Here is a 24,670-nt window from a genome sequence, read left to right on the forward strand (position 1 = left end):
TGCTTTTCTGCTGCTATAAGGTATCAAACTAAATTTGCAACTGCGTTGAGGATTTTTCGGTAAGGAAGGCGTAGTGTGTTATTTTGGATGTGAAGTCATCGACAAATCATCCTCCGATGAAGATATAATGGAGAGCACTATGAATGGTCACAGGTTTCCCTCAGTCACGTACGACCGTTACAGAAATTCCGAAAAACTTGTACTACCTGACGCTTGAAGATAGACGCCAGCTATCCTAGGGAAACCTTGTCGCAAAGTTTTCTCATCCTTCAGTTTTGAGTTTAAATGAGGTATCTACCTACCCGATATACCATAGCACCATGCCTATCGTTTCGGTACGGGCCACGAACACAAGATCAGACTAACTACAGAGAGCATAGAGGCAGTTAAGCAGCAATTCTTCCCGAATACCATAAGCGAATGTGACGATAAGAAATCCCTATGTTTGATGCAATGGAAAGTACCCTCTGACATGGGCTTCGCAGTAGTTTACAGCGTATGGATGCAGGTCCAGAACGCACATATTGGCTACAAAGTTTCAAGAAGCACTATTAAGCGAGGCATCCAGGAACACACTACAGCCTCCCTTCTGGGCCGCTATATACTACAGCCCAGAAGAACTGTACTGACACCGCTACGACGAGATGCAGAGGATGGAAGTGGTCAGTGTGAGCAGACGTACCTTGCAGAGTGCGACGCCAGTGTCGAGCCGGTCCATGAAGTTGTGCACGCTGATGCAGAGCTCCGGGTAGAGCGTCTGCAGCCACTCGGCGAGGTCCTCCTTCATGGCGTACAGGTACTCCTCGCTGGACTTGAAGGGCCGCAGGGACCGGGAGTCCCTCAGCACGGGCGTCACCTCCATCGCGAGGCCGGGCTCTGCAACCGACAACACAGGACCACTCAGTCACGTCCACCTGTGTGCCGAAGTGAGTAGCTCTCGCCTTTAGGTTGCAATACAGTACCTCTGGGATTAGATAAGAGAGCGACACGACACCAACAAGGGTAATGACACGTATCAGAGCACAGAGTATCTTCCAAGTATCAAATCGTAACACACTGCGTGGCGTAGTTGCAGTGCACACAACCCAGGGGAATGCTTGCCAGAACGTGTAGACCAGGAGCGTTCAAGATTACGGTTCGCAGGCCGTGCCCAGGCCAGGGTGCCAAAGCACTCAACCTGGGCGGCACATTTACCCCACCCCCAATCTGAGCGCGAGGAGAGGACAGAGGGAAAAACGCGCCGCATTTCTGTGGCAGTACAGTTGTGCTGCATACGACTTGCTTTTATATTTCACATTTGCCAAGAAGATAGGTCACAAACAAAACTAGTTTCCAGTATCATTTAATTATTTTTGGCGCGCTAAAGACATAATATAATTCTTATCTGGTGCAAACTGCTGGCATACGGGCAGACAGTTTCACAGACTTTCGCAGTCAAGTTGAAACGTAAGCGTTACTTATTTCGTTTCATAATCGAGAAAAGATTTTTCGCGGAAATATGTCGATCGAAATATTGTAGCATTTTTTGCAGCCTCATTATGGAGACTTGGAAACTCTACTAGAGGGAAGCAATTTAGACATATTGGACACTTTTAACGTATAAGGATTTGTCATTAAAACAGAAATTACCCTGTAGGTAATCAGTTACATTTGCACATGTACAGCGCCGCTTTCAACTGAAACGGCAAACTGTCGCAAAAACAGCTCGAAAACACGTCTAAGACTGGCAGTGTCCTCAAAACGTTTAGGAAACTATCCTCGTAATTCTTTCAAGACCACAATGAATTCCTGAAACTTTGTGTTTTCTTTAACGGCAGTGATCTTAGGGAATTGGATTGACTTCTTCAAATGTGTCTCTTCTACAATGCGATTTTCTTTTTAAATATGTCTCCGTCAAATCAGAAAGAAGTTTCCCTGATATGTATTTCTGTGACCAGTGTACAGCCAAGTCCATTTAAAATCCGAATACCCCATTCCATTCCGAACGTTCTAATTTTCGTTCCTGCGCTCCTTTTTCCTTTATAAATTTAACACTAGCGAGTTTTAAACCGGAAAGTCGTTCAGCCATGGCCGTTGACTTAACCTACGTACTCTGCAGTAACATGTGAAGTCTCTGTACTCTTCGTTCAGCTCCATTAAAAAGCGTTGCAGCTAACAATGGAATAATGAGTGCAACTTCAGAAATTTTACTATTCGTACCACCAGTTTCTTCACGTGCTCCAGGCATGCAAATTTAACACAAAATTCTTTTTGATATACAGCATAAACAATACCGTCTGCCGGTCGGTGTACTTTTTTGCTCTTTCATTGTCAACTAAATCTTTAAATTCTTTCTGCACGTTATTGTAGCGTCGTTTCACAGCAAATATGCGAATTGAGGATTCTTATCGCTCTCCTCCGTCATTCCTATTCATTTTGAAGAATTGCGACGACAGATCGCCGGACTGTTTCTTTTTCTGCAAATATCCACTAAACCGGTCAACTTCCTTCACGCCACGAACAAGTAGCGAAGATTAAACAGCGCGGACAGCACAATTCTGCCGAACTCAGCGCACTGTGCCGACCGAAAAACGCCGCACCGCAATGCTAAATGAGATATCGCATGTTCTGGGTACTCCCGAATAGGACCGAACAAAGCCGAGCGCGGGTCGCACTAGCTGCAGCGTGAAGTTTGGTACGCTGCGTCCGGCCCTTAATGTAGATAAAATCACCTTCTCCGTATTCTCACACGAAACTAGTTCGCGCCTGCAGATAGACCACCCAATAGTACGCTACATCCAGATAGCAGCGACTCCAATGAACTCGTGTCACAAATAGTGCCCATGTTGAGCATTTGTAATGCGAGTTAAGAACTTGGACAGATGCTCTGTCCCCTAATATGTATATATTTTCTGTACGCCTTGCAGTTTTCATGCCGCTGTCTCCTGAAAACCCGAGGGTACTGGTGAGTAGCGCTGCCCGCCGGCCAGACGAGACGCCCAGCTACAGCAGCTGCATAACGTCAGAAGCGCGGGCAGTTCTACGGCGTAAGCCACAGGGCGTCCCACGAGCGTCTGTTGTACGTCCACCTCAAAGCGGACTCTATGCGTACTGTCAGCCTCGAGTCAAAGCACATTTTCTCAAAGACAGAGGGGGCAAAAGGATACGTCCAAAAGATACGGGACATCAACACTCAATGCACGAGGGACTACTTGCCAAGGCACTGTGTGCCTTCTAGGAATAACTTTCTTGGCAGTTCTCTGCCGTCTTTCTCCCCTGGGAAATGTACGCAGCAGTTCAGAAAGTTGCGTAAATATTTTAACTGGACCGAAAAAGAGCTTGTCATTCGGTAGTGTGACCGCTGGAGATTCTCTTTCTAGTGGCGACAGATAATGGGCACACCGTTTTTCATTAGTATAAATCAAAAGAGCTCAGGTAGTTTGAGAGAAGAATTTCTTAAGTATTTATAGCCTGGTCCAAAACACTGTTGTCAGTCAGAACAAAACTTTGTGACAATGTAAATACGTTATTGCGGCTGACGCTCCCAATATCTTTATTTGTTATGCAAATGCCTCAACCAAGTGAAAACAAAATTAAATGATAATTAACAAACCCAGTTTGTTGTCCTCGACGACGACTGTTCATCTGAGACAAAGGTATCAGGTGTGCCAGAGGGAAATGTGATAGGACCGCTGTTGTTCTGTATATACATAGATGATTTGGCGGACTGGGTGAGCAGCAATAAGCGTTTGTTTGCTAAACATGCTGTGGTGTACGGTAAGGTGCCGAAGTTAAATGACTGAAGGAAGATACAAGACGACCTAGACAAAATTTGTAGTTGGTGTGATGAATGGCAGCTAGCTCTAAATGTATAAAATGTTAAGTTAATGCAGGTGAGTAAGAAGTACAAAGCTGTAATGTTTGGATACAGCAGTAGTAGTGTCCTCCTTGACTCAGTCAAGTTGTTTAAATACCTGGCCGTAACGTTGCAGAGCGATATGAAATCGAACTAGCATGTGAGAACTGTGGTAGGGAAGGCGAATGGTCGACTTCTGTCATTGGGAGAATTCTACGAAAGAGCATGTCATTCTCAATGGAGAGTGATTTCAGGTGTGCCGCAGGGGAGTGTCGTAGGACCGTTGCTATTCACAATATACATAAATGACCTTGTGGATGACATCGGAAGTTCACTGAGGCTTTTTGCGGATGATGCTGTAGCATATCGAGAGGTTGTAACAATGGAAAATTGTACTGAAATGCAGGAGGATCTGCAACGAATCGGCGCATGGTGCAGGGAATGGCAATTGAATCTCAATGTAGACAAGTGTAATGTGCTGCGAATACATAGAAAGAAAGATCCTTTATCATTTAGCTACAATATAGCAGGTCAGCAACTGGAAGTACTTAATTCCATAAATTATCTGGAAGTAGGCATTAGGAGTGATTTAAAATGGAATGATCATATAAAATTAATCGTCGGTAAAGCAGATGCCAGACTGAGATTCATTGGAAGAATCCTAAGGAAATGCAGTCCGAAAACAAAGGGAGTAGGTTACAGTACACTTGTTCGCCCACTGCCTGAATACTGCTCACCAGTGTGGGATCCGTACCAGATAGGGTTGATACAAGAGATAAAAATGTTCAAATGTGTGTGAAATGTTATGGGACTTAACTGCTAAGGTCATCAGTCCCTAAGCTTACATACTACTTAACCTAAATTACCCTAAGGACAAACACACACAACCATGCCCGAGGGAGGACTCGAACCTCCGCCGGGACCAGCCGCACAGTCCATGACGGTAGCGCCTTACACCGATCGGCTAATCCCACGCGGCATAGAAGAGATAGAGGAGATCAAAGGGAGACCACCGCGCTTCGTTACAGGATCATTTAGTAATCGCCGTAACGCTTTCGCGATGATAGATAAACTCCAGTGGAAGACTCTGCAAGAGAGACGCTCAGTAGCTCGGTACGGGCTTTTGTTGGAGTTTCGAGAACATACGTTCACCGAGGAGTCAAGCAGTATATTGCTCCCTCCTACGTATATCTCGCGAAGAGACCATGAGGATAAGATCAGAGAGATTAGAGCCCACACAGAGGCATACTGACAATCTTTCTTCCTACGAACAATACGAGACTGGAATAGATGGGAGAACCGATAGAGGTACTCAAAGTACCCTCCGCCACACACCGTCAGGTGGCTTGCGGGGTACAGATGTAGATGTAGAGTGGTCCACCTGTAAAGGACACCGCATGTAGGATGCTTTAGGACCTGTTCTTGAGTATTCCTCGAGTGTTTGGATCCGTACCCGTTCGCATTAAGTGAAGACATACAAGCAACTCGGAGGCAGGCTGCTAGATTCGTTACCGGTAGGTTCGAACAACACGGAAGTATTACGGAGATGTTTCGAGAACTCAAACGGGAAAGCCTGGAGGGAAGGCGACGTTCTTTTCAAGGAACACTACGGAGAAAATTTAGACAACCGGCATTTGAAGCTGACTGACGAACGATTCCACTGCCTCCAACATACATGGCGCGTAAGCACCACGAAGATAAGATACGAGAAATTAGGGCTCATACGGAGACATATAGACAGTCGTTGTCGCTTTTCCCTCGTTCTATTTGCGAGTGGAACAGGAAAGAAAATGACTAGCAGTACGGTGGATTGCGGAGTATAAATGTAGATGTGGATAAATGTTAAGAAAATCCGTCCACTACAAGATTACTGGAATGAGTGTGTATATAGTTTAGATCGTGTCGATGGCAGTGGTGGTGATGGTGGTAATGATGATGATAGTAATGAGAGAAGCGGGAGCACACAGTCTGCTTCTCTCTATCAACACGAGCTTTATGACCCCATCCGAAGGACGTAACGCCATCAACAGTGTCAATGCCCTCATTCCACGAGACAACGCGCAGGGGTTTCGAATTTGAGACCAGAACCTCGGCGTGGACCATTACCTGCACGACACCACCTCCTCTCCCCTGTGCGCAAGTGAAAATTTTGGCAAACGTGGGACGAAATGGAAGTAGACACTAAGCCAGTCCATGATGACTGATGACTTAAAAATATGTAACTTCTATCAGTATCCCCCGCATACATAAAGAAAATAAAGCAAATTTAGCGAGGCAACCGACGTAGATCGACAGGCAGCTAGCGAAGATCAGAAGCGTCCCAGTTCACGGCAGCGAGGGCAATTAGCCTGCTCTCAGAAGCGCACAATCATTATTCTGTATGGGCAATTTCAAACTTCGCTGCCGCTCCGAGCTGGTTGAAGTAATCAGAACGGCAGTTGGCAAGCGAATAAATTTCACCACTTGAGAAATTATCCTTCGGAAAGCAAGTTTCACATTCCCAGTAGCTACAACGTCAATCTGCGTATGCATATTCTTTCAGCTTTCGAAGAGAACGGTGCTCTCTCGAAAAAGTATAGCAGGCTGTAGCACCGAATCCTCTGCGCCCCTCCATCCCCCCGCCACCCCTTTCTCTCTCTCTCTCTGTCTCTTTCTTTCTTTCTCATGCACGCACGTCACGTCAGACAGCCTTATTACGTAGCATACGCTCTGCACGTTTGGTGTTATGAACAAGAACTCAGATAAAGAGCTGCCTTTTCCAAACCGAAATATTCATAGTGCGCCCTCCATTCGATAAACAGCAATTCTGTTGCTTGTTCTGTAAAAATCATTATATTCAAATTAAAACTACTGTTCTGTTTGACAGTCAGTTTTTCTGATGAAAGTCAAGTTTACAAATTGCAAAATGATTTAGGCCTGATATCTGTATGGCGTGAAAGATTTCAGTTGACCCTAAGCAATAAAATGTGTGGTCACTGAGAAAAGTCTTTTAAGCATCAGTTACACGATACGTCCCATAGATGTAAAGGCTGTCGACTCCACGAAATACCTAGGCGTTACAATTACGAATAACCTACAGTGAAAACCCTCATACAGAAAACGTTATGGGAAAGGCGAACCAAAGACTGCATTACTGGCAGAACATTCAGAAGATGCAACAAATCTAACAAATCTACTACACACACTGTACAAGCGGTACTGACTGGTCAGTCTAGGCTCATTAACCCGAAATATCGGGGATCCCTACCATATTTAATCCTAAATGGGACGTAAATCATCTTCTATCCCTCAGCAAAAAGAGTCTAGGAGACGGACCTAATAATAGATGAAAATTTAATTCGACTGAGCACGTAACTGCAATGTGCAAGAAGGTATTAGCATCTCTCCGTGATCTACAAAAATCTTCACCTAAAAAACAAACTTGTACAAACACTTATACTTGCAGTTGCTGATTACGCGATGTTAACCTGCAAATCCTTTCTCGGGAAATCTCACTGAGTCTGGAACTGGTTATGAATACCTTCGTTCGTTACATCTGTGATGTTCGACTCTTTGAGGTCTCAACGTGAATGGGATCATCTAAAGCGCGGGACGCCTCAGGGAATCGTTGACCTTCTTGATACACGTCGATGATCTGCCACTAAACACGACAGATTTTTTCTCCAGATCAGAGAAGAATTATTGCGAAAGACGAACAATGTAATGTAAATGATCTAGCAAATAGGGTACCTAATAATACCAGCTCGGTAGCTTTCAGAGAACAGATTAACCCTTAAACACAACAAAAAGCAATGTATACCGTTTCTAGCACGGAACTTTTCTAAAAGCGAAGCTGTATTGTCCCGAAATGGTCAGTCAGCGAAGTAGGTCATTTTAAATCATACATAAGGGGATGGAAGGCTTTCAAGGAACAGCTAGGTTCACGGTCATTTTCAGAAACTGAACGCTGCCATTCCAGTACAAGAATGACCTCCACTGTATCTGACACTGAAACGAAACGCGAAGGCTTGTTTACCTTGCTTTATCTTCTGTTTTCTTGTATGATGTTACATTGTGGGAACCTCTGTGCACTCACCGAGAACATTCTTAGAGCGCTCAGGCTGATCTGCGATGTCAGTTCGCAAACTTGGTGCAGACCGTTGCCCAGGTTTCTCGCAGTACTAACTCTACTGTCCCTCAACAGGGAATAATATAACTTGTTGACAACATTTGCCTCATTCAGAAGAAACTGCAACATTCACTCAGTGAACGCTATACGATGAGACGATCTATACTTAAGTAACAATTCACTAAGCATTATAGAGAAAGGGGTGAAGTTTCCGGCAGGTCTCGTTTTCAACACGTTTCGAGGAGGACCGAAAAAACGGAGTAATAAATCGCGAGTCTTCAAATCTAAATTGAAAGGTTTCCTTGTGCCACATACTTTCTACTCTGTTCAGGAGTTCCTCGCACTAGTTGTCAACTTTTCTCTGCAATGTGTTATTTATTAAAAACCCACGCACGATTTTTTGTGTTTTATACAGAGTTTCGTTTATTTTTTATAAATTTTCTAATCCGCATTCTGTAAACTTTGTATAGCGTGGTTTCACGATCAAGAAGCTTTGGCTCTCACTGTCTCACTAAACGTCACGAATATATGTAAATATTTATTATTATTATATTTGCTGGTCTCAAAGTAATGTGTGTCGGATGATCTGCAATCTGCTTACACGTATGTCTAAGGCCTCGAGACTCAGTGAACAGAGTATCTGCTCGAAGTTTTGGGAAAGAACGTTAAAAAACACTGAAAGTGCAATGATATACACACAGGTATACTCACAAGTGTCTCTAGGGATCAGAATACGACTGTGCGAAAGTAAAAGATGTGCTGTTAAATAACACACACAGGTGGGTGGAGCATCTCTGCTAGTTTCCTTTCGTTATAACTGCCTTAGCGTAAATACACTACAAGGCATTCGTGTCTGAACACGTAGACAAAAATCCGCCTATTGATAGACAAAACGGTGAACAGACGTCGCTCCTACCTGAACAGTTCGCGTCAATGACTTCCATGAACTTAACGCAGTCATTGACCTTCGCCATATCACATGCGGTGCTCATACTGAGCATCGGCAATATAAGTTAAAAACTTGGGAGAGACGCTCTATATACTGATACGCGTCAGTTTTCTGTATTTGTAGTTTTAGCACAATTCTCTTCTGAATCCCCCGACATACTTGCTTAGTAAGAATATGTTAGTGAAGAAATCTCAAACTTATGGAAAATATGATAAACCGAGATTATGAACAACCAGCCGCCCAACCCTACTGGACTTTGAACGTCGCTGACTTCTCACCAACCGACGCAGCAGCAAGTTACGACGTCGAACAGCTTCCACAGCGACACATGCCTCATCAGGCGCGAGTTATTGCCGTCGCGGAGCACCTAATTGGCATTACGGAGCTGCTGCGTGCTCTGTCCACCTGAAGACGCCGCGCTCGCGGCACCCGAAACGCGGTACTTCGGCGTGGTGGCTGCGCTCGTTTACGGTCAGCCGGCGGCCCTTTTACGGGAGCCGGGCGGCAATTAGCCGGCGACATCCGCGGAACCCCTGCCCCCCGGCTAATTAAGCCGTCTCCCTCTCGCCACGCCAGCCGCCGACGCCTCGTACAAGCCCATCCATTATCTCTCGCGGACGGGACGGTCCTAACAATTGTGCACCTAACAAACAGTGTCGCTACCCTTCACAGAGCCCATTCCGTTTTACGTCCCGTCCACCGGTCACTGACAAATTGGGCTAACGGGGAACCAGCTGTACAGCTGGCGTTTCCCTGTACGTTACGCCTTCCTGGGAATGGGGCAATGCGTGACGCTGTGTTAAGTGCCGAAGAGTAGGTAAACAAGTGCAGTCTTTGTAGATTACACAACAGAGACCGAGTGTCGGGTGGATCCATTAGGAATCCTTTTCGAGAAGCGGAGCTACGACTGCCGTCTACTCGCCTTCTTCTCGATAGCGATCCCCACGGTTGTCGTCCTCACACAGGGCGCGTTCCCCACCGTGAAGCAGGCTGAGATTTGCTGTCGCCGCGCTCTCCAGCGGCACTTGTCGGCTGTATCTGGCTCGCAAATCACACTGTTTGCGAAAATGAGTTCGCTATTAAAACTCACTTCCTCCCTTCTCCACACGGCAGCCGAGTCCTTCTGGCTGTATCATACACAAATAAAACCTTCGGTATGCATAAACATCATACAGGGAACACAGGAAAATTCCCTTTCCAGTCACTGAGAATATAAGCATTTAAAACTTCTAGTACAAATAGTGCGACATGTATTTACAGTTGTCTTCCACATAAGATAAAAATTATTTCACAATTCTCACTTCTTAACAAAATTCTAGATGTGAAATTGAAGAGTTTAAACAAGGAATTGCAAAATCTCCTACAGCAAGCAGTGTTAGCTCCCTTGTACGTAAACCCAAAAAATCATATACTTACTGCAATATTACTGTTAAATTTTCTGTACTGCATATCTGTGTGTGTGCGTGTGTGTGTGTGTGTATGCATGCGTTTGGACGCATGTGTCAGCTCACAATCATACACAATATTTCTAAAAAAAATTACCGACCGCACAGCCTGGAAAGTATTTTGAGTGAATAAATATTGAAAAGCTTTCGAATTATGCAGTGACGTAGAAAGTAACCTTGCAATTCGTTGTTCCCTGGCATGTTCATAAAGCCAAAAAAACTCAATTCTGAGGGAGAGCGCTCTGTGTACGTGACATCCAGTATTACATAATATAATGCTGTTAACGTAATAACGCGTCACTGAATTAAAAAAATTGCAAAAAGCAGGTGCCGAGAAAATGACATTCAACTTTTGAACCGTCCTCTACACTAGAGTGTATAGTGAACTGCTGCCACGTGTGCCTACACTGAGGTGACTAAGTAACAGAACAGCGATATGCGGATACACAGGCGGCGGCAACATCGCGTGCACAACGTGTAAAGTGGCGTTGCTTTGGCAGAGCAGCCGTTTGTACTCGGGTGATTCACGTGAAAAGGTTTCCGCAGTGATTATAACCGTACGGCAACAATTACCAGACTTAGAACGCGGAATATGTTTCCAAACAGCGATAGAACTTTTGTGGATGAGAATGTACCACGTCACCAGGACAAAATTGTTCACGATCGGTTTCAAGAACATTCTCGACAATTAGAGCGAATGATCTGGCCATCCAGATCACCCTACATGTCCACAGAACATTTATGGGACACATCTCAGAGGTCACTTCGCACTCAAAATCCTGCACCCACAACACCCTCGTAATTATAAACGGCTATAGCGGCAGCATGACTCAATATTTCTGCAGGGGCTTCCCACGACTTCTTGACGACTTATTGAATCCGTGCCACGTCGAGTCGCTGCTCTATGCTGGGCAAAAGGAGGCCCGACACGACATTAGGAGGCATCCGATGACTTTCGTCACCTCAGTATATGCCTCTGATGTTACGATATCCTGAAGGTTCTATCGCCAATATGCATTAACTGACATTTGATTACAACTAATCATACCTAGAACGATGTGTTTTTGATAAATCTTCAGTGCGCAGTAGCCTTTAAACAACATGCTTTCATAACAAGCAAGTTCTAATACGAAAATCACGGAATACGAAAATTCTTTAATCATCAGTTTAACGTTTCGCGTCATGTTATTACAACAAATCGTACGATATACTACGCATTTTCAAGAAATTCTCAATGTACTGGTGCTATGAGATAGATTATCTTCGTAGGACGTAAGTTATAATATAAAACGTACCAAATATAGTTTTCAACCGCAAACGACATAATCCATTATGCCATCTCGCCAGTTCTGCTTGTGACGTAGCACGTGAACCTAGATCTCATTGGCGAGTTTACCCTCCACGAATCAAAAATCTGACGTCGTTTTCTGTCTTTTACGATACGGTGCGACGTGCAACGTGGAGACCACAAACGCTTTCACTTCCCGTGTGAGGACGGCGTGACGTAAGGCAGTGAAGGGACGAACGGAACGGCGCACGGTTATGCCCAGTAGTGCGAGCGTGCAGCACCGCTTCCGCCTGACTGAATCCCCTCTACAGGAATCAAAGAGATCAGGCTTCAGCGACCCGTTGACGACAAGCTCACTGGAGACAGAGCAGGAGCTCCAACTGGGAGAGGGGTATGCAGGGAAATCGGCCGTGTCCTTCCCAAGGAACCGTCCCGATGCTTGCCTCAAGAGACTCAGGGAAACGACATTAAAACCTAAATCTGGATCACCGGAAGGCATTTCCACCGTCGTAGCCTAGAAACGGAGCATCATCAGTAATTTATAAATACCAAAAGTCGGCGACTACTTTCAGTCTCTCATTTCCTAATCCAGCTCCCCCAGCATCACCTGATGTAATTCGACTACACTACAATACCCCGGTTTTCATTTTGTTAACGATCATATTGCAACCTCTTTTCAGGACACTATCCATCACGAATGAGCTCCAATTTCTCTGATTTTCCCGTCGTGATCATGAGGTAATACGCTACCCGAGTGTTCTGGCAACATACACTCCTGTAACCCCAATATTAAAACTATCCACCATCCACATACCATCTCTTATGGCACCTGCGACGTCGCATACATCTATTTAATTTAATTTTCTAACCTCTAATCTCGAGGCTACCTTATAATTCCATTAAATTATGCGATACCTTCGGACGTTAATTTAACATATGTTTGAAGGATGAGAGAGATTGCGGGGGGGATCCACGCACTGCATCACGACCTGGGGAGCCGTAGCCAACCGTGGCGGCACCCGTCTGGTGCTTCTTGAGGGAACACAGCACACTGCTGCCTACACCCAGCACATTCCGCTGCCTTTGTTACACCGTCAGGAAGATACGGTCATCCAGTAGGTCAACGTCCATGCACACAATGACCGTGCTACACAAACGACATCTCCAAGATTATTCTTTTACTTCCTCGAACAGACTTACACCAAAGCTGACCCTCAACGAGTATTTACCGATCCAACTGCTGCAGTGGACTCCTATGTGGTGCGATATTTATCTCTTTACCTTTGCACCTCCTCCTCTCGCAAGTTAGCGCCCTATGATATATGCTATACCAGCAGGTATTGTGCAATGTTTATAATACTATGAAATGCCGTAAATCACTTAAGAACGGCGTAGCATGATCAGCTGAACGGAACAGGCAGTGTCTCTAAACGAGATCATAAGACGAAAATCAGCAACAGTATAAAGAAGGTAATGGAATGTACTCAAATGAAATCAGGCGATGCTGAGGGAATTAGCTAAAAAGCAGGTAGATGAATTCTTGTATCTGTCATGTCTGTCCGAAACAACAGATACCGCGCATATATATAGATATACGCATATATAAATATACTTGTATATGCCTTGACGGCCTTTGAGATAATTTTACTGCGAAAATGCAACGTGAGGCTGCGAGCATCGAGTAGGGTGGACAAGGTCCGCTACGTACGCAGTGTGCGATAAGATGGGAATTTGGGTCGGACGGAAAGCGTAAAGCGGAATAGCCGAAGCTGATATAATTGTGTTGGCTTCCGCGGACAGAGTCAGTCGACATAAAAGTTTTCTGGGTATGTTACCGCGTCACGATGTAGCAAACTGCTGCTGCTGGAGGAAAACCAACGTTTCAGCCACGGTTGCAGCGGCCTTCTTCTGGGTCTACCATCAGCAGAAGGCCGAAGATTGTATGGGTAGCTCGAGTAACTATTGAAGAGATAACTATTGAAGAGGCAACGAACTGAACAGCGGAGAAAATATGTTTATGGTACAGCCTGGGTAAAACAAAGGGTCGACTGTTAGCACGCAACCTGAGGTATCAAGGCATCGTCGTTTTGGTAATGTGGGGAAGTGTGAGGGGTAAAAATAATACAGGGAGACCAAGGTAAACACTGGTGAAAAGGCTTGCACAGGGTGAAATGGCGTGGAAAGCTGCATCAGACCATGTTTCGGGCTGATGACCACAACAACGACACTGCCAACATTGATTCAGACTGTTCATTTGCACTTACTATCCACATACAAATGGAAACACCGGTCCTTGTATTTTAAAAGAGCTTTTAAGAAATTCTTGAAAGCTCCTAGCTATCAGTTTGGATGCATAACAACGCAAGCTGAGTACGAGTTAATTATGTACGCAAAACACCGAAGGTCTCAATCATGTCGTCGACGTGATCATTAGAGACGCAGGAAGAGAAACTGCTCCAGTGCACGCGCTGATCGAGCTAGAGAAAATACATAAAACATAATCTAGAGTAGCGGGCGTGGATTTGAAGTTCACTCTTGCTGAACGCGCCACCTCACCTGGTCAACAGAGAGCTGAGTTCAAGCACTGTTCAGTCGAGTATGTGGAAGTGTCTTGCAGTGTGTCGAAGTGTCCTACTTGTTTTTCCCACTGGAAACAAAGTAATTCCCAGTGTCTAGGTCACCACCGACGTGTGGCTGACGCAACATGTAAACTAGAGATAAATTTAATTGCGCTGTCGACTGCCGCCATCACGATAGTACCAAACGCATAACACGGCCTTGGATATTGGCAGGCAAATGCACTGGCAAAACAGATCAATGAATTCTTTAGACACAGAAGTTCCTATTCATTTCAGGGATTAAAATCAAATGCTGGCTGTTCACTCGTCGTAACTCTTTTCTTTCCTTTCCTTATGAGCCCACGAAATAAGCAAACCCTTGCGAGAAATGAGACATCTGAAAATGTAGTTACGTACTGAGACACTAAAACGACAAAATACGTGTAATGTCGTTGTTGTTGTGACCTTGAGTTCAGCGACTGGTTGGATGCAGTTCTCTACGCTTGTCTGCCCTTCTGCGGGCCTCCTTCATCCGTACATAGTCAGGGCAACCTACATGCAATCGCACCTACTTACTATAGTCAACCTTTGGTCACCCTCTATAACTTTTATCCTTTGCCCTCTCCTCACACACTTCCCTCCATTATCGAACTGAAAATGCCCTAGGACGCATCTTATCGCTTGTTTTAGTCAATTTGTGCTACAAATTTATTTTCTCCCGCCGGCCGGGTTGGCCGAGCGGTTCTAGGCGCTACAGTCTGGAACCGCGCGACCGCTACGGTCGCAGGTTCGAATCCTGCCTCGGGCATGGATGTGTGTGATGTCCTTAGGTTAGTTAGGTTTAAGTTCTAGGGGACTGATGACCTCAGAAGTTAAGTCCCATAGTGCTCAGAGCCATTTGAACCATTTGTTTTCTCCCCAATTTAATTCAGTAATTCTTCATCAGTCTTTCGCTCTACCTATCTCATCTTCTGTAGCACTATATTTCATAAGCTTCGCTTCTCTCCCATTTCTTCTTGCTTGAACTGTTTGCCGTGTACATTTCACTTTCATAAAAGGTCTCACACGCGATAAATGTCTTCAGAAAAGATTTCGTAACACATTTATATGAGTTGGTAAAAAAATGTTCAAATGTGTGTGAAACCTTATGGGACTTAACTGCTAAGGTCATCAGTCCTTAAGCTTACACACTACTTAACCTAAATTATCCTAAGGACAAACACACCCACCCATGCCCGAGGGAGGAGTCGAACCTCCGCCGTGACCAGCCGCACAATCCATGACTGCCTTAGATATTCGATGGTAACAAATTTTCCTTTCTCAAAAATTCTTTTCTCGATATTGGTAGTCGGCGTTTCATATTCTCTCAACTTCGGCCATCATCACATATGTTGCCCGCCAAATAGGAAAATTCATCTCCCAGTATCAGTGTCTCATTTCCTAATTTAGTTCCGTCAACATTGTCTGAATTATTTCGACTGCATTCCATTATTCACGTTTTACTTTTTTTAATACTCATCTTATTACCTCTTCTCCATTCCATTACCATGTCTGACAAAATAACAGCGTCATCGATAGACGTTAAGGGGCTCTGGAAAGGCTCAAAATCATGAAAAGTTCGATTTTTACTTTTTTGCGTTTTCTGAATCTGCAGACTATTTATTACCTTTTAATAGATATATAATTTATTCAATTCCGAAGACTACAGAAGACAGTTGGTGTAAATATAACAAAGGATTGCTAACTGGTGAAGTGTACACTCATAAGCATAGTCTGCCTCATGCAATAATGGAGGTGATAAAACCTATTTTCAGAGACTTAGCAGCAGCTGAACTGTTGAAAAAGTGTATTCACGGAAAAACTCAAAACCCCAATGAAAGTGTAAATAGTGTTATATGGTCGAGAATCCCCAAGACTGTATTTGTTGGAATAGGAACACTTCACTTTGGTGTGTATGACGCTGTTGCGACTTTCAATGATGGCAACATTGTAAGGTGCAAGGTATTTAGAAATATGGGAATGAAGATAGGTTCTAACATGGTACGAGCGATGCTTGCTTTAGACAAGGAACGCCTTCGGGCTGCAGACAGGGCTGTAAAGAGTCTAGAAATACAAGCAAGAGTAAACAGGAGGAGGAACAAGAGGAAGCTGGAGGAGGAGTTTGCAGAGGATGAAGATAATCCATCGTATGGACCTGGAATGCACTAAAAAGTTAATCCAATCTTTGTCGCTCGATTCCCAAAACTTTTATTTTCTCATACTAATTACATGTTTTCTAAGGATCTTCCAAACATATTTGTTTCAAACTTTCAGTAAATATTACACAGTACTTTCTGCATAATTTAACACAGCCTTTTTCCAAAAAACTGTATATTTTTGAATATATAAATAAAAAATTGCAAAAAAATGTTGTGAATTTTCATTACAATTGAAAAAAAATCATCTTTAATAACTGAACTAAAATTTTGTAAAATCCCTGTGTTAAGTTGTAGCCCATATTCCAATAAATAATCTGTAAAAAGTTCAACTTCCTACCTCAAATACTTTGTGAGGAAAGATGTAATTTATGGGCGTTATTTTAACATTGCAAGTATAGGGCATTCCGGAGCCCCTTAAAGTTCGTATTTGTTATGCTTGAAGTTTAATGCTTTTTCCAGATTTCCTCTCGGTTTCCTTTACTGCTTGCTCAAATGTGCACACTGAATAACATCGAGTACAGGCTGCAACCCGGTCTTGCTCCTATCTCAAGTAGTGTATAACAATGTAGCCGAAAAATGGCATCGTTTCGTGTGAATATGATCTTTAATGTCACAGCTTGATCACTCGGCGTACTGAATTTCATTCTACAATCAATAGTTCTAATGTGGAACTCATTTATGTTACTGACTGACGGCGGATTACATATCAGAAGTATATTCAGAATGTTTCACGCTATATTTCACTACCGATCACAAAATGCGAGCGTCTAGTCGTGACGTGTTTCCTTTTTGCACTGTCCTATGGGTCTCTGTAACAACATATTAATACCAGATGACAAAACGACAGAGACCGCACGACGTTGTTAACAATCACTCCAGACAAACGCCTGGACGGTTCCTTTGAAAAAGCCACAGCCGAATTGTTTCCCCGTCCGTCCCTAATTCGACCTAGTCTCTAATGATTTCGTCGTCGGCGCGACGTTAAACCCTAAGGTAACATTTTTGTTTGCACTTGTTCCTCTGCGTTTACGTGGGACACGTGATGAGTTTCCGGAAAATGAGTGTTGTTCCCTGTGTATCACCGAAACCTGTGTCACTCTTCTACCAGCATGCCAACGAACTGTCCACCTGGCACAAAGTTTCGTTCGTACGCACCTGTCTACACAAGTCTGCCTGTTTCTATATGTTGCTCCCTCTTTCTCTTCACACACACACACAAACACACACACACACACACACACACACACACACAGGGGCGCGTGTGTCGCCAGGAAGAAATAAATTTGTTCAGTAAACGCCACAGTTTTCTACTATGTAAGTATACAATATACAAACGTAGCTCTGGGAAGCCAAAGGGGGCTCTTTCCTTCGCCTTCGCGGCTCATTGTGATGCTTTTGCACTGCCGCTGCCGCCAGCATCACTTATCGTAATGTGTGTCGACAGCCTGCTCCAATTATCGATCGGCCACTTTCGAAGTAGGCCGGCTCGCACTGCGGCCCCCTGCGTTGCGTCACTTATTTCACAGAACAGATCATTTCACAGAAGACGAAGCAATTACTTCCTTTTACATTCTTGGACTACTCATTCTGTTCAACAGGAAACCAAGTCCCTCCTGCCAGTTCAAGTTACATCTATGACTCATACTATCGCTACGAAGCCAAACAGTAGCTTCCACGATTCTCACGGTAACTCTCATTTTTTAATCATTAACCTTAACAGTAAGTAACGTTCTGTCACTCTGTTGCAAGTAAACGTTCTCTCACATTAACAGTACAGTGAACACTATCCTAACGTACCGTCGTTGCTAAGTCATTGGAGGCGGCATATTAAAACGACAATGTGCGAACAATAAGTGGGCCAGTGCCACACTACAAACCCAAAAGTCGAAAGTTCAATCCTCAATCGATGCTACAATTTATTTCTATTCTGCATCGATTCTTTCGCAATTGTCAATTATGTAAGATACGCCAAGTTGCACAGTGTTTCGAGGACCACGTTAAACTGTTTGCCGTGCTGTAACTGACTGGAAAAATCAGATGAAAGGTGAAAAGAAGGCAAGGGTACCGCCTCCAATAGCAGCACGACTAGCCAATCACTGGCTGTCGACTATAAACTTGGGGTTGAGGCCAGCTTTATCTTTATAAACAACAGTTGAATACAGTACAGAGAAATTCTAATTTTAGATACGGTATGCGTCTGTGTCGAATACGTTGTGACCAGTTTCGTAAAGTCGCGTCTTATTTCTGATTCCTCACTGAACTGTAGGTTCTCCCTGTAACTTGTAGAGTGGTCGATGCCCATTGAACAGGAAATATAAGTTATCCCAAGTCCAGTAGAACCACGTGCATTAAAACACTGCCGACATTCCGGCTTCTCTTACACTTACTATCACGTCAAACTCCATCGCTTCCAACTGAGCTCATTTTTCTCTATAGGAATGTTCTGTGTCTGACTGACATTCAACAGTACGTGTTTTTCAGCACTATCCTGTGGACTACACTTGCATAAACGTCTGTACCCTCATCGCTCCTGTTATTACAATGAAGGAGATTCCTTTCTCTGATGAGTAAAGTAATGAGATATTACAAAAAACACTAAAATTCTCGAGGCTATTATGATGTGGTCGTTGGGACACCGGAACAATAGTTAATTCTAAGAGTCAGGAACAGCACTATTCTATTTACGTCCAGTGAAGAGAATGTTTCCTATATTTAGCAAGTTGCACTATAAGGCCGCGTGTCTGAACATTTTTGACGTCACACGCCCACGGTGTACTATTCAACTCTCACATCCCGGACGCGATTTCAATGCGGACAACATACTGAGAAGATGCTACACCACAGAACAGTTGAACCGTTTTTGTAACGATGCCTAGCAAAAATGAAATCGGAGCAGTAAATTTCTTCCTCGCGAAAATCGTGATTTGCATAATTCGCTCCGCTGCCGCGCTCTAAATTCTTTCCACGTTCTCCGCAGCGCGAGTGGAACGCAGAGCGTTCGGCCTGACTGTGTAAATTATTGTAGGAGAGTCCGTGCTAAGAATGCCAATGTGTCTCAGCGGTGTATACGAGGATGGTGGAGGGGGGACGGTGGGGGGGGGGGGGGGGGGAGGGCGACTCGTGGCGCGTTGCCCCTGCCGTGAGAGGCTCGAAGAATCTCAAAACTGAAAAGAGTATCCGCTGGTAATGAAGCAGCTGTATCCAGCAGATGTAATAGCCAAATGTCCAAATTTCTTACGGCGTTTTAAAAAGGAGAAGTAACTAATAGTTGCTACCAACTAATTCTATAGTAAGCGATAGGGCGAGAGAAATAGTCAAAGAGGCAATGTAGAAGGCATCCAATCCAGTGACCTGAGGAAAGGTGAGGAAGGAAACTGTCCGCGACGTTTCAAAGGAAACATTCCGGCAATCGCCTTAAATGATTCAGGAAATCACGCGAAACCTAAATCTGAATTTGAACCGCCTATTTCCCGAATGTCTGTGCCATACCACAGTGCCAGCTCGTTCAGTCAGAAGAAGAGAATGAGGGACAGGGGAGACAGAAAGAGACACAGTGCGTTAGAGAGGAAGAGAGAGAAATGCGAAGAGGGAGAAGGAGGGGAAGAGGAGGAGGGAGAGGGGCAGAAACAGAGACGAAGAGGGATGGGTAAGGGGACGGCGATGGAGGGAGGGAAGGGTAGGAGGGAAGATGGGCGATTCACACACACACGCATTTAAAGAGAGTGAGAGAGACAGCAAAGTTAGAGGAACACACGGAGAATGAGAGAGACAAGACGCACAGACAGACAGACAGGAAAATAGCGACGAGAGAGACGCTGGACAGAAATAGACAGACGGGAACAGAGAGACGGAAAGACGCAAATATACAGAGAAGACAGAAGTGGTAAACTGGAAGCGAGAGAAACGAAGACACGGATATAAATGTACAGCGATAGAGGTGGGGAAGAGGGAGCGGCTGGTGATGGGCAGCGTTTCCCTGCGACCTCTTCTCCACTGCTGTCCGAATCCTAGCCCTTAAAACTGTTTTCCTCATTGTGATTTGAAATAGATACATACTGGTGAGTGCCAAACCAATAGAGTGCTAACTTGTCCTCCGTCATTGACTCATGCCAAGAACTGTAATTGTTGAGTGTTGAACTAACTCTGTAAGGAGTTCACTGGGTGACGACGGAATGATCACGGTGACGATATGCTTAATATACAACCACAGGGATAGTATGCGGTTCCTTGATGAGAATTATAGTCAGTAGTGCCAGGTGGTGGTGGAGGTTGGAAATTGTTTGCAAGTGGGCCGGTGACAGTAAGACGAAGGTACTGCCGGGCGCATTTCATCCCTGAGGCTAATCCCGCTGTAGGCTCTGTAATGTGGGGAACTGCGAATAAGCCTCGGTAGTGGATCCTACTGGGCGATTCTACATGACGGGGATACATCAACATTTCGGTGAGAAACTAACACATTTTCTTTATCAAATACCAATTGTTAAGAGTCCACGTTTGGTTTAATAACTCTAGGGTGAGCCTAAGCGTCATTAGAGCTTCGCTCCTACAGAACCACAGTGTAGTGAGAGGAAACAAATAACAATCATTATACTCTCGACAATGTACAAACAGCCGCCATGATAGTTTCCGAAGGACGGTTTCGCGCCAGGAAAGGCTTCAAGGCTTCAGGAGGCGTGGCCTTATCGTCACGCTTAACAGACCAATGTTCAGCCAACTGGAGGGGCGACACCATCGAGCTTGACTGATTTATTATACGTTCCACTCCGACAACAGCCCTAGCCATTAACAAAGTTGCTCTGGCACGTTTTATGTGATTCCCATAACAGATTCGCGTACGTGTCGCAAAGAGCGACAGCGAAATGTTCGGCGGCTACAGAAGATACCGATATTTGGCATCACATGAACACACAGACACACACACACATACACACACTCACTCACACACACACACACACACACACACACACACATATGATAGTCTTCATAAAGTGGATGCTACTTTCTTTTGGAGTGTAACGAGGAACGTTTTAACAGCACTCAGACACTCTTGAAGTTAAGAGTACAGTGAGATAACGCTGATTACTGTTGCGGTGAAATTTTCCGTATAATTATCCTGGATATGGTAAACGCGAAGGGATGTCGGCGTCCTCTTTATACGATATTTATGTGGCAACAGAGTGTTGGATTCCTTCGTCATCGCTCTCACATTTAGCATAACGGAAACCAACTGAAACAGAACTCATAAATTTTTTTGAAGAAAATAGAAAAAGGGGCAAATGTTTTGTGGATTAATGTTGTAACAGTAATAAGTAAATTAGGTTACAGAAGCATTTGACACGGCTTAAATGATGCTCGGAATCACGTACAGTAACTGAGACGCTCATACGTTAGTGAAATAAGGAGACCGCTGGGTGAAATTTCACTAGGTAATATCTTCTAGTACTCTTTAAAATTCTAAGGTCTTTAGTTAAACATTTAACTTCAAATTCACAACCGGCTCCTCGTTTGCTGTGCTTGATTTTGTGTATCATTCAGAGGCTCTCCAAATGCTTCTGTAAGCTATTTTATTTCTCACATTTGGACAAATCTACAAAACCTTTGACCCTTTTTTTCAATTTTTGTTCGGGAAACCAAATATAACACATTTAAATGTCGAATTTGATATTTTTTGACACCTCATTTACGTACTGCAGCTGCGAGCAAGCTGTTCGTGAAATATTTCGATATTCCATCAAATCACTAATAAAGATTTTGTTAATTACCCTCATTACTTTCAAGAAATTACACTATTTTCAAAATTACACCTAACGCTGGTCAATTTTGTGCACCATTTGTTCATTTCATTTGGCAATGAAAATTCGGACATAAATCTATTGTGTGATTTGTAGAGAATCTTCTTTTTGCTCGGGTCAAACATTTGATGGAAAGGAGAAAATACGAAGAAGATAATGACGTCTCTTTGACATCTAGTCAATAGAGACGGAGTGCTACCTATGACAGGGCCACGATAGAATTCCGCGGTGGCTTTATCGAAGGAAGCATCTCAGCTTTCACTAGAATCAATTTGGGGACGCCATGGCATCCTAAATGTAGGTTGGTTCAAATGGCTCTGAGCACTATGGGACTTAACAGCTATGGTCATCAGTCCCCTAGAACTTAGAACTACTTAAACCTAACTAACGTAAGGACATCACACAACACCCAGGCATCACGACGCAGAGAAAATCCCTGACCCCGCCGGGAATCGAACCCGGGAACCCGGGTGCGGGAAGCGAGAACGCTACCGCACGACCACGAGCTGCGGCCTAAATGTAGGTCGTGGAACTCAGATCTTGCAGTCCCTTCCCCGTTAGGACGAGTACAGGAAATATTATCATGGATCCAATCGCCTATTACTCCGTTTCGCCCGCTAGGTCTTTTTTTGTTTTCAGAAGTCCGGTTCACCACTCATGTAAATAACGAAAAATGTTCAAATGTGTGTGAAATCTTATGGGACTTAACTGCTAAGGTCATTAGACCCTAAGCTTACACACTACTTAACCTAAATTATCCTAAAGATAAACACACACACCCATGCCCGAGGGAGGACTCGAACCTCCGCCGGGACCAGCCGCACAGTCCATGACTGCAGCGCCTAAGACCGCCCGGCTAATCCCGCGCGGCTGTAAATAACGCAAATGCGTTGCGCACATACTCAACGCATGTTCATTACCTCGAGCATGTAAATGGAATTGTTAATTTCTTTCACCCAGGAATTTATGTCATGCCTTACATGAGGGCGGAAACATTTTCATTACGGACCGTAATTAAAAAACTCCTTTGTTTCGCCGGGTGTAGAAACTCAGCTGTATTACGCGATTATGAGGGTCCCCTGCAGCGGCAGTATGGCGTTCATCCCTCTTTTCGCGAAAATACTGGGCAAAGTTTCTGTAACTGCGCGCCCAGAGGATAAGTCCGCAAAATTAAACGCGCCTCGCTGAACGGCGTGGCCGGGACGCGCTGGCCGCGGCGCCGCCGCCGCCGCCGCCGCCGCCGCCACACGACACGCTCTCCTCTGGTTTTGTTGTCTGCTGTAGTCGGGCCGAGGAGCGAGCTCCGTCACACCTGTCGCCAGTGAGTTAATCTGATTACACTGTGTCTCATTCGTTCCGTTCTGTATGAAACACCTCCCGTACTCTCCAAAACCTGTCATTTCAGTAATTAGTAGGTAGTGTGTGGTACTTAGTTCGTTAAAAACACTTTCACAATTGTTTGCTACAACTGGAAAGACTGAAACAGTTGAGTTTTTAGTAAGCCACATCTCCATCGCCAACAGTTGTTGGAAACCAAAGCAACGTCGATCTGCCACTTGGTAGCAATGAATATAAGCAAAAGCGGTATTACCAAATGGTATCGCTAACTCAAGAGTTTGAGAAAAGGAATTCATAATTTCGAACAGAAGGTTTTAGCTTTGAAAAAGAAGATAGCGGGTGACGTTCGAAATGTACTTTCCTTGTAAGAATACTGATCCTGTGCCGCGTGGGATTAGCTGAGCGGTCTTGGGCGCTGCAGTCATGGACTGAGCGGCTGATCCCGGCGGAGGTTCGAGTCCTCCCTCGGGCATGGGTGTGTGTGTTTGTCTTTAGGATAATTTAGGTTAAGTAGTGTGTAAGCTTAGGGACTGATGACCTTAGCAGTTACGTCCCATAAGATTTCGCACACATTTGAATGGGTCAAATGGCTCAAATGGTTCTGAGCACTATAGGAATTAACATCTGTGGTCATCTGTCCCCTAGAACTTAGAACTACTTAAACCTAACTAACCTAAGGACATCGCACACATCCATGCCCGAGGCAGGATTTGAACCTGCGACCGTAGCCACATTCGAACATTTTTGAACTGATCCTGTTCGGGTTCCCATAATCCGCGCTATAGTCGGGACAAACCGGGTCCCTGGGGTACTGCATGAAACTGTATAAACAAAACTGTGTACAAGAAATAATTGCTGAAGACTCATGTAGAGGAAGAAGGTATGCGAACTCATGAAGTTAACGAGGATGTTTAAGAATCCCGCGGATGTCAGATGAATGCTATTTGCACTTAACAAAATTTGATCTCTGTGTCGTCAGCACGAAGTGGTTTGTTATGACAGAAGTGAAACATAGGTTCTATGTGTAAACCGTCACTTCAGTTCTACAGTAGCGGCTCATTTTGTGATGACGAAAGATCCGAGTAAGGTCGCATAGGCTGGAGTTGATCCGATCACACGGTAATTGCCGTGCGGCCGAGAGGTCACGGAAACTGTTGTT

General features: G+C 44.5%; 1 protein-coding gene across 1 annotated transcript in view; it reads right to left on the reverse strand.

Annotated features, from left to right (window-relative positions):
• LOC126204373 (GAS2-like protein pickled eggs) overlaps positions 1-24,670 on the reverse strand; it is an 832,631-nt gene that overhangs the window by 694,599 nt on the left and 113,362 nt on the right. Inside the window, exon 2 of the mRNA XM_049938746.1 lies at positions 683-876. Coding sequence (XP_049794703.1) covers positions 683-862 — 180 coding nt within the window. The 5' untranslated portion in view covers positions 863-876. The remainder of the gene's footprint in view (positions 1-682; positions 877-24,670) is intronic.

This window comes from Schistocerca nitens, chromosome 9, assembly GCF_023898315.1.
Source record: "Schistocerca nitens isolate TAMUIC-IGC-003100 chromosome 9, iqSchNite1.1, whole genome shotgun sequence".
NCBI lineage: Eukaryota > Metazoa > Arthropoda > Insecta > Orthoptera > Acrididae > Schistocerca > Schistocerca nitens.